We start from the raw sequence: 11,264 nt of genomic DNA, 5'->3' as shown, positions 1-11,264 counted from the left end.
CAGGTGAGGAGAGAGCTTTGCAAGGTGCGACGCGTTTTCTATCCGACGGCTGTCAAACCAAGCCAAAAGTTTCAGTGACGTCGTTTTGTTGTTGTTGTTTTTTTTTTTTTGGGGGGGGGCATTATGTATTTATTTGTTGTTTTTTTTTGCACCGTTTAGTTGTTGTTTATCTGGCAAACGCGTGGGCTTTCTTCATGCTGCGTTCAGGGAACACCTGGCAAGAAGGTGAACAATCGGGTTAATTTACACTGAAGCTGATTTATGACAGCTTTAATGGTTTTAATAAAAATAAAAAAAAAAAAAAAAAATGTGCTGCTTTTTAAGTTGATAAAATATTTACATAATATATGGTTGTTGTTTTTTAAGTCTATGAAATAAATTGGTAGATTTTTATAGCTCCAAGTTTTAAGATGCACAAACTACAAAACAGGCCAGTTTGTGACAAAGGGCAGTTTAAATAACACTCACTATTCCTAATTTATATCCATTTTACGGTATTTTTAAGTCGTATATGTCTTTATTTAGCCATTTTACATCTCTTTGATTAAAATCTGTTGCAGTCTTTCTGTATGTACAGGTGGTTTTCACAACATTTATTTCCTGTTTTTGCGATTTTATAGAATAAATCACGTGTGTTTTGAAAAATAAAGCGCTATATTTACAACAGCAACGGCCGTGAATGTTTTCTCCAAAGATCACCTTCTTTATTTGTCGACCCTGAACTAACGTTTTCCAGGTGGCGTGTGCGAGCTGAAACGTGGTTGACATTTAAATGTCTTGTCAGCTCGTGTGCTTAATGAAAAGGCGTCAGCGGTTATCTGTCCTTCCGCGCAGGTGACGGCAGACGTGGCCCTGTTGCTAGGGGAACAGAAAGTGGACGCCATCTTGTGTGTGGCGGGAGGATGGGCGGGAGGAAACTGCAGTTCCAAAGGTGAGAGTTCAACCTTTTATTTTGTATTTGCTTTAATGTTAATCATCAGCTGTTATTTTTCTCGACAGCCAATCATGCTTCACTTCAAAGGTTGAAAAAAAAAAAAAAGCTGCATTTAAAATACAAGTTTCAAATCTGATTCTTTTGGTCCAGTGAATTGGAAAGTTGTTATTCTGCTTGTCAGTTTATTGCATTTTTGTCACAGTTTGCATGAAAAACTACAAGAAAGTAAAAGGAAACCAGCAGTTCTCTGGTTAGTAAACACTAGAATCGACGTGCACTGTGCGGCTAATAAATCCCGTCCTTTCATGAGCCATTTGTTTTTTGTTGGAGAGTCAAATGAGAAAACATTGTACCACTCGCAAACCTGAATAGTAAGAATTAAGACTGGAAACAGCCAGTTTGGCTCGGATTAACACAAAGTGTAAAAACAACAATTTGCTGTTTTACATGGGGAGTGATGTGCCGGAGCACTTTGCACTGAACAGTTGTCTGAAAGAAGTTTCTGGGTCCCAGCCAAGAAAAAGTCTGGCACATGACCCCCGTAAAGTGGCAGTTTTTTTTTTATCTTTTTATGTACAACTCAAACTAAAATGTTAATTTTTGAGTTTTAGAGGTGCTGCTGTGTGGATTTTGTCACTTTTTTTTTGGAACGTGCCAGGCTTCCTGTTCCCAATTGTTTTGAGTCTTTTTCTTTTCTGCCAGAAAATAAACGAGCATATTTCCCCCAAATATGAAAAGGGCAGAAATGTTGCATCTATAAAAGGAGTCTGCCATGAAACGGTAACACGTTTTCCCCTCTTCATCTCCGCCAGACTTGTACAAAAACACAGATCTGATGTGGAAGCAGAGCGTTTGGACCTCCACCATCTCCAGCCACCTCGCCGCTCTGCACCTGAAGTCTGGCGGACTGTTGACGTTGGCCGGAGCCAAAGCGGCGCAGTCGGGCACCGGAGGTGAGGCGCGCGGTTATTTGTAACGTAACGACCTGATTACCGGCTCTGCCCGTGCGTCGCGTCATTTAAACTATTATTAGACGCCGAAAGTTTTGTCTCCAGCTTCTCGCAGGCGCCAATTTTCAAAAATGTCCTTCGTTTTATTTGCGCATATTTAATATCTTCGTGTTCTCGCTTAAAAAAAAATAGACACCGGAAGACTTCACGTTGGACAATTTCCAGATAACTCATTAAAAACAAGAAAAATCAGTTTCATTGTTATAATCGTCTAATACGTCGGTTGCGGCCTTGTTATCATGTGACACCAGTCCGCAACTCATCAGCCTCGTGTGGCATCCAGAGAGGCTTTGGTGCGAGGCCATGTGATGTGCCAGCCACGTGATGGGCTGTGCTCCAACTCCACGGCAACACAAAGCCCTGGCTCAGCAGTCTGCTCCGAGACCAGCGGCTCATCGGTCGCTGGCTTATGCAAGAGAACGACTCAGCAGTCCACACATTGTCCGCCCGGACAGGGTGTGTGAACTCCACTGAAGCACCTGACGTCCATTGTTCTCGTCAGTCTATGTTTGTAAATGTGAGAAGAAAAAAAAAAAGCTCTTAATGGCGACGTACTAGTTTCTCTCCCCCCCCCCCCCCAAAAAAAAAAAAATCTATTCTTTAATCAGGAGTCAAATGTTAAGAAATATAACTCACAGCGCTGAGAGGTACTCGACACTCATCCCTTTTTTTTCCCCCTTTTTTTTTTTTTTTTTTTTTGAGCGCTCTGATCAAACAAAGTGACTTTAAAGTTAATGAGCATCAGACAAATCCCGATCGTCTCTGCAGAGGAGATCAGGATGACTAATTGTATTGACTCTGTTGCTGTTAATGAAGGTTTTATGAATAAATCTGTCCGAAAGCTGGAAAAGCGCCAGCAGGTGCGCGTGTGAGATAACCGACCAAAACGAGGGGTTTTGCATCAGTTAGCAAAGCGGTGAAAATGGGAGATAATTTTATAAAATGACTAAAAGCTTCAGTGCGGTTAAACACACTGCTTTTGATGATGTCGGAGGAGCAGGTTTTGTTTTTTGTTTTTTTCCCAAATGGGGAATTTGCTTTGCACAAAAAACATCAACAACATCAATAATACAATTAAAAAAAAAAGCAAAATAATACATCGTAAATAGCTTCATATGGGAAATCTAGGAAGGATGCAGAAGTGCAAGAAATCGCCATCATCTCAGCTTGTTAAGTCAGCTGAGTGATTCCTCTTCTTGTCGGCATATTTGGGAAATCCTTTACGAGATAAAAGTGTTTATTCGCACCATCGAGGTCGCAGCGAATCATGTCGTCAACTTTTACCTGTCAGGACTTCTTACTTTGTGTCGTGCTTGAATTTTTAAAGCGCACGCTGCCGTTTACGCGCTTACCGGAAATAAACGGAGCATTTTTGTTTTAATGCTCGCGATAAACGCGCTGATGGCTTCTGTCCGACAGTTGTATGGTGGTACTTGGTTAAAAAAACAAAAAACAAAAAAAACACTTGAGTGAAGTGTTAAGACAACCGATTAAGAATTAGAAAATCATATCAATGCCCTTTTTTTTTTTTTTTTTTTGGATAATTTGACCCCAGATTTAGGATTTAAAATGGAAGTTAAACCCCAGAAGGAGCGAGGGCAGAGGAGGTCTCTCTGCTTCGCCCTGAGAGTTTTTCAAATGATTATCCTCCAAGATATGTAACTCTTATTCAATATTCAAGCAACTTTTTGCCCATCAAATTCCGTGCAGAAGGCCAGTGCAGCCTGGTGGAGGGTCTTAAACAGAACAGAATGAGATAAGACAGAGTAACGCTGTGTTGCAAATGCCATACTTCCCTTTATACATATATATAAACAACAAAAAAAGTGCTCAATCATCCCTAAGTATTGAGTCGAAGTGTGTCTCAGTAGAGTCCCGAGGCTGAACTTGCTGTCTTTACGTTGACATATTGGACTCCTAAAAGAACCTTAACACACACACACACACACACACACACACACACACACACACACACACACACACACACACACACACACACACACACACACACACACACACGTTGTCAAACACGGATCCTTATACAGCAAATCAGTTCATGAAAGCTGGTACCTCTAACTCGTGTTTCCCTTAATGTTTTTTGCTCTCAAGGGGGGGAAAAAAAAGAACAAAAGCTTGAAAGAAAAGTCGTGTCACCACCCCTTGTTCTTATTGGTCAGGGCTTTGTAAGCATGCCATAAGATGTTTTAGGGGTGGGGGTGGTGAGGGGGGGGGGGGGTTAACAGATGCTTGGCGTTCTTTGGAAAGCCTTTTTAAATGTTTTGTGGGAGAGCTACTTACCGTTTCCAGATGCCGAAGACTCAAAACATCCCTCCGACTGAGTTTATGTCCAAATTCAGCATGAAAATAAGAGAAATAAGAGAGACTTTTTGCATCTCGCCCATCTTGAGTCTTCATACGGCGCCAAACATACGCGTGAAGAGTCAGACCGCATTTTACATCGCTACTATTCCAGCTTTTAATAAACTCACAGATTTCTTGTCCACTTGACCTCTCTACTGAATCAATGCCGTCCTCCGCGGGCACCGTGTGTGTGTGTGATGCATTTGATGTGGTCTGTGTTGCTGTTTTGTTTTTTTTGCAAACTGAATCTCTTCCCCCCTCCCCCCTCCCCCACCACCAATTCCCATCTGTAATCTGCAGGCATGGTGGGCTACGGCATGGCCAAAGCTGCCGTCCACCAGCTGTGTCAGAGCCTCGCGGGCAAAAACGCCGGGATGCCGTCGGGAGCTGCCGCCGTCGCCATACTGCCGTAAGTGACGATACATAAAGCGTCGCAAACACGAACAGTAATGTGGTAAGTAGGCCGATCACAGCAGGGAGGCCTTAAAGGAATAATCAACCAAAAAGTCTCTCGAGCATCAAATATTGACTCCTTGTAGGCTCGTAGTTTGACTCTTCAGAGGTTTTTTTTGTTTTTTTTGCTGTCTTCTGAGGCCCCTTTTCCGCTGCTGTTACAAACTAAACTTGACACTATTTTTTTTTTTTTTTGTTGGCGTTGAAGATGACGTCATTGTAGTTTCACTTAATCGATTTAGGCGGTACAATCTAGGCGGAAAAAAAGATAATTCAGAAATGTACCCGGTACCTAAAGCGAGTAGAATCGAGCCGGCAGCGGAAAAAAAGGGCCTTCGGTTGCGGTTCAGTTTGGATTCACAGCAGTTCTAACCGCTGACGTCAACCTGCAGTAAAAATATGGGCCCACAGTTTTTTGTACCACTTATTCCATGTTTTGCAAACTCTGTCCATCAATTAAATCATAAAATGTTAAACTTGCAGCTGAGCCTTGCGGCTCCGAGTGGGTGTTGCCATGACGATGAACAGCTCCAAGGTCCCCAAAAAAAAACACTTGCTGTAATTATGGTCAAGACAACAACAACGGGGTTAAAGGAGGTCGTGTTGGTGTGATTACGTTAAAAGTTTCCCCGTCATCAGAGGGCTGACGCCTCCCTCGGGTTCCCCCCCCCCCCCCCCCCAAAAAAAAGTCACGGGGTCTGATCATGTGACCAAAACGTAGCGCGTGAAAGCGTTTTTGCTCGCTCGAATTTGACTTATTTATTGCAGGTCTCGCCATTTCAATTCGTTTGCGAGCGTGTTTTAATCGCCCTCGACGCCTTTAGATGGGTTGCAGTTTTTTCCGTTACGGCCGCGTTGCTGTCCTCTCCATTGGAAAATACGTGTTTATTTACTTGTCCCGTGGAAATCTTCCGCTCTACCGACACCAGCGATGCCCGCATGGCCCCTGAAAGGCCCGAAGATAGAAGCTATTGTGCCGTAGAATTAGCTGCGCCTGACACTCTCTGCTGTGCCGGATGGATAAACGCTCGCCTTTATCATCAGCCTCGCTCCTCCGTCGGATATAAATCCACTTTCTGCACTGTCATTGTGAGAAGCCAGGTTTTGTGCTTTCGGAGGGTGGGGAGGGGGTGGTGGTGGTTGGAGGGGGGGGAGGGGGTGTATCCTGCTCCTGCGCCCTCTTTGGCTGCGTTTGCCTGCAAGGTACGAGGCCCGGACCGAGTCTGCCTCTCCAGCATGCTGTCACATCTGTTTAGCATTAGCTCCATGACTTTGCATTTCTGCTGCGCCCCCCTCACCTCACCTCACCTCACCTCACCTCACCACCACCCCCCTCCCCCTCCCCCTGCGCTGCCTGCACCATCACATACAAACATTTGTGGACAATCACAATACGGAGTGTATTCCTGCAAAAAAAAAAAAAAAAAAAAGTCAGGTCAATGTTTGAACAGGAGTTTCCAACAGTCGGACACCGGAGTAGCAACGGATTCATAGCAGCTCAACTGCCTCCGTGTGTCTCACCCTCTGCTGCAGCGTCAGCTGTTTACGTTGTTGATAAGTGGATCAAATGCACAGGCCAAACTGGAATAACCTAACTTCCAGTTGTGTTTCAAACACCAACATGCGTCTGTGTCTTTGGCTTTGTTCGGACCGTCAGCACAAATCTTTCTCTTTTTTTTTTGTTGTCTCATCAAGATTGTATCAAGATAAACAAAATGTGAAAGTCGGACCAACAAAAAAAATACACATAAAATGTGATTTTCTTTTTGGCAAATTAGATCCTAAACCACATTCAGAGGAGGCTTTGAAATGTGATTCCAATCTGATTTTTATATATATATATAAATTTGGGACATGCTATTTGATTATAAAAAAAAAAAATGTGCCTTGAACTTTGACCCAATTAGTCACATCCTGGTACTTCTACTCTATTCAACATACTATGTGCTGAGACATGCTAAATGTCATTCCGGCATACTAAACAGTACGATGGCGTAGATATCGACGACGTTATTTTCAGGCGGGCCGAGTGAACAGAATCTTTGACGCCGCTATCGGAGCGGGAGTTGGAGAGTGGAGGCTTCGTCGCCATAGACGAGAACGCCGCGTCGCCAGCGCTGCAACGCATACGCCGTTACCACGGCAACCCATGCCGATAAGGCTGATGATGTCTGGACAGAGAAAATCACTTGTCTGTAACAGTGCGGACAGCCTGTCCTGAAGATCTGATTTGAGAACACTGAATCCGATTTGCCTGCAGTCTGAACAAAAGCCTTTGACCTCATGAAGCATCTCCGCGCCTCCCTCATCCTCCCACCTTACATTCAGCTCATGGGTCAGGATATTATATTGTTGTTGTAAAAGCATATTACGGGATGTTAGATTTTTAGCGCGCTCGTACAGATAGTGACGACAAAACCCCGCTGTGAAGAACTGCTGCGAACATGATGTAAAACTGAAAAATCATCAAAGATGACAAATCCACTCAAAACCTGTTGTGTAGTGCGTGTGCGTGTCCGTGTCCGTGTGCGTGTCCGCGTGCGTGGAGAGATGCTGCCGTCAGCCAGCTCTGCTTCCTGTCTGCCGCTTATACTCCCCCTGATTGTCATCTGGCTTCATTTGGCAGCGTTACCTTGGATACGCCGATGAACAGGAAGTTCATGCCTGATGCAGATTTCAGTTCCTGGACGCCGCTGGAGTACATCGCAGAGTGAGTGCTGACGCGAACACCGACTCGTGGTGTCATCCTCTGTCTTATTTGAAGGCCGCAGAGAGTTCTGTAAACCCAAATGATTACGTAATAGTTTAGTATATTAGATTATATGTTTATCAAAATGGTTACATTCTGTATTCAGAGTTGATGTTGGCCATCATACTTCTCTCTTTTTTTTTTTTTTTTAATGAATATTTGTATTTAGGAGGACTGCCATATGACTAATAGCTTTGGTGTTTGTTTTATGCGTGCATCAATTTGTCTATTGTGTCATTAACATTATATTTTGCGGCCTTCATACATTACAGCACAGATTCAATCAAACTTTGCGCTATGAAATAATTACTTTTATAAACAGATATCTAAATCTACTTGATGCAAAACATCCCAGCGTCTTGGTTTTGACATGTTGAACTACTTGTAAAGCCGTTTATTACAATGCGTTTCAAATCTAAATTAAATTCCTGCAAGTTTAACTTGAATTTGAAAAGGAAAGGATGGGAATTTTGGGGTTTATCTATCTTTTCATTAAATCTAAAACTTAAAGAATGAAGATTTTTGGGGGAAAATATGAATGCACTGGATTTTTTAAATTTTTTTTATGACGACAACAAAAAAACTTTCTAGTTCAAAATAAGATGTCATTTCTTCCGGGCAGCTAAACATTTCTTAAACGGGACATCAGAAACCGTTTATTTCAACTCCAAGCTGAATACATGCTGCGTGTGCGTTTAGACAGCTGTTTGCGTTGATTCGTGTTCAGCTCCGTGTAGACCTGTACAGATTAGATGGGATTTGATCCACTTTGATAATCCCCGGGGATGCAGGCGAGGGTCTGAGGACCGAAATAGAAACAATCTGGGTGGCCGGAAATGACGGGAGGCGGCGGTGCGTTTGTCGTCGTCCCTTTTTGTGTTGTTCTCTTCTTAACCTTTTCCAGCCAACGTTCATTCATAAAACCTACAAACTATCGCTCGAGCATATTTCCAGTATGAGTCGTTGTTGCGGTTTCTCTTTAATGTGTTTTACTGACTACGAGGAAAAACTAAAATTTCTGTAGTTGGTGAGAAATATCGGCTTTTTATTCTTTTATTTTTTTTTTTCCTCGTTTCAAAACTCATTTCTCTTCATAATTGATTCGTCACTACGTGAAATAATCGTTATGTTGGGTTGTTGATCCGACCTGAAAAACCCTGCCTTGTGATGCCAGATAAACAACACACGGAAGCATCCCATAATACAAACTAAACACCCTGCTTATGTCCTGATCAATAATATTACAGACGTTATTTGACTGCAGATAATGTTAGCATTTCTTGGATAACTGTCATAACATTTGATTTTATTACACCGTTGTCACCTCTTATCGTGTATTGGATTGACCGCAGACCCCCAAACACTTGAAATGTCGTTTTTGCTTCCGTGGGGTCTCTCGGCTCCTCTGCAAGGAATGCAGTGTAATTTTTGGGGGGGATAATTTTTGGTGAGTTTATATCGATCATCTTACACATTATCTTGTTGTTAGAGACCCTTCTAAGATTCTAACACCCCTACGTCTGTGTGGAAATGGTAGCATCCACTTTAGAGATGACTAAAGATAATTTGGGGCTTAAAAAATATATATTTTAACCTTTTAACCTCACCCTGACTTTGATTTTGTTTTTTTTCCTTCTTCGGGGGGAGTTCAAGTCTGACCCCGACCCAAACCCCTCTATTAATTCAGTGCAGTCTAATTCAACAGTCCTCGCAAGCCCTAATGTTCTAATATTAAAGAGGGATCAGTCGTGTATCAAACATTAATGATCTGCTGCGCTTGCTTTATGCTGCATTTCTGTTTTAATTTGTCTCCTATTGTTCCGTCTGTATCTTCTTGTTGAATTTTGAACGTACGTGCTTATTGTTAAGTTTGTGATCTGCCGCCGTCTCTCGTGTTTGTGAGCTTGTTGAGTTTAATGTACTTTCAAAGGCGTACCTCGGGACAGGCGTTGCATATTAACTCGGTCTATAAACGCTGTGTGGTGTGTGGCATTGGTTTGTGCTACATACGTGTCCCCAAACAAATAAACATTAAGTAAATAATAAATGTTTGAGAAGAGGTGCCGGTTCAACTGTGTGCTCGTTCAGACGGCTGCTGTTTGCGGTGTTGTTGAACTGCAGCCTGTTGTGCCATACAGAAGGGTGTTTTTATTATTTTGTACAACCTATTTATATCGATAACGGTCTCTCTGTATAACACGACAAGCTTCAGCCTCCTGAACGGCCTTAAAGTTGATTTGACACCTCTTTTAAAAACAAAACTCAGTTTTAGCGAGATTCTTTAAATTGACTGTACTGTTAAATAAATGTTTTTATAGACACATGTTTAAAGTAATAAACATGTTAGAGCTTTGAGTGCTTCAGTAAAACCCCCTAACACCGCTTGCATTTCTTTGTTTGTTGTTGTTGTTGTTGTGGGTTTTTTCTCCGCAGGATGTTCTTCAACTGGGCCACCGGAGTGAACCGGCCGGCTTCGGGCAGCCTGATGCAGCTCACGACCTCCGGAGGCGAAACCCAGGCGGTGGCCGCTCAGTAGAGGACGGAACGGAGGTGTGGAGGCGGTGGTGGTGGTGGTGGTGGGGGGTGGGTGGGTTGTTAGGTAAGGAGAGAGAGAGAGAGAGAGAGAGAGAGAGAGAGGCAGAGAGACGAGGAGGACTTAGGATGAGTGATGGGGAGGGTTGGAAGGTGTAGAGGTGAAGAAGAGAGATCCCTGAATAAAACAGGGAGGTGGAGAGGAGATGACCGAATGGATTTGTTTTGAGGGAGGAGGAGTGCATTCTTTGCAAATGCAGCGTCTCAGCGCCATCTAGCTGTAGCTCTCTGTAACAGGCCATCGGACGGTGTTAAATCACCAGTGAAAAACTTGACCAAGGGACCATTGAGATTTACGAATTTTCATTTGAAAGATCAGTGATGGGAAATCGTGCCACATTAAAAAAAAAAAAAAAAGCAAAAAATAAAAACAACTTCAGAGTACATGATGGTACATTTGGGGTGCGTTTGGCGAGGCTGGCGTGGAAGCTGAAAAAAAAAAAGCATATTTGTGGAGCTTTTAAATTTGTAAGTCAGTGTTTATTATGTTAGTATTAATGTAGGAAAAATGCAGAAAATTCATAGGAAGTTGTTGGTTTTTTTTTTTTTTCCTCCAGGGTCCCCATCCCACTATTAGCAACTTCATACCTACATCACCCGTGACGTGCGAGATCTGTAGACGCTTTAGTTTCTCCTCTTTATAGACCCCCGAAGGTCCTCTCAGAAAGTCCAAGAAAAGCCGATGTCTTCTCAACACGCTTTGAAGTGGAGTGGCCTTACTTTTGTTTTGTTTGGTTTTGTTTGTAGCTAACAAGTCGAAGTGTCCTTCGGTGTCCGCGGAGTGAAAGAGGAAAAAAAAGAAAGGTGCTCTCCTCCTGCTGTTGGTTTTCCAAGTCGTGTGTTGTAACCGTGTCGACGTTCACAATAAAAAATGAGTCAAAATAACACTTTTTTGGGGGGGGGGAAACGGTCGATGAGTCTCACTTCAAGGTGCGTTTTAATGATGACATCAAACTATCTAGTATATGAACTCGACTGCGCTGATGTGTTGTTGTTGTTTTTTTTAAACAGATAATCCTGGAAATTTCAAAAGTAAGACCGGTGATGTTATACATTTTCTTGTCAACAAATCTCCTGAAAAGACCAAAACTTATGATGTTTGTGACTATTTTTGGTTTCCTCCTTCGTTTGTAGTGTAAATCTTAAAAAAAAAAAAAAAATCTCA

At 42.7% G+C, this 11,264-nt stretch overlaps 1 protein-coding gene across 1 annotated transcript in view; it reads left to right on the top strand.

The window, feature by feature from the left end:
• The window catches only part of qdpra (quinoid dihydropteridine reductase a), an 11,465-nt gene extending 481 nt beyond the window's left edge, over nt 1-10,984 (top strand). The window contains exons 2-8 of the mRNA XM_069701714.1: nt 1-3; nt 835-931; nt 1,747-1,887; nt 4,606-4,714; nt 7,385-7,468; nt 9,941-10,057; nt 10,847-10,984. The exon at nt 1-3 is cut by the window's left edge and continues 90 nt beyond it. Of these exons, the coding sequence (XP_069557815.1) occupies nt 1-3; nt 835-931; nt 1,747-1,887; nt 4,606-4,714; nt 7,385-7,468; nt 9,941-10,043 (537 nt within the window). The 3' untranslated portion in view covers nt 10,044-10,057; nt 10,847-10,984. The remainder of the gene's footprint in view (nt 4-834; nt 932-1,746; nt 1,888-4,605; nt 4,715-7,384; nt 7,469-9,940; nt 10,058-10,846) is intronic.
• The last annotated feature ends 280 nt before the right edge of the window (nt 10,985-11,264 follow it).

The sequence above is a fragment of the Brachyistius frenatus genome, unplaced genomic scaffold, assembly GCF_029030835.1.
Source record: "Brachyistius frenatus isolate BFR_SWC_R1_liver_20210118 unplaced genomic scaffold, ASM2903083v1 Contig_38, whole genome shotgun sequence".
Lineage (NCBI taxonomy): Eukaryota > Metazoa > Chordata > Actinopteri > Embiotocidae > Brachyistius > Brachyistius frenatus.
This window is presented reverse-complemented; position numbering and strand designations above follow the sequence as displayed.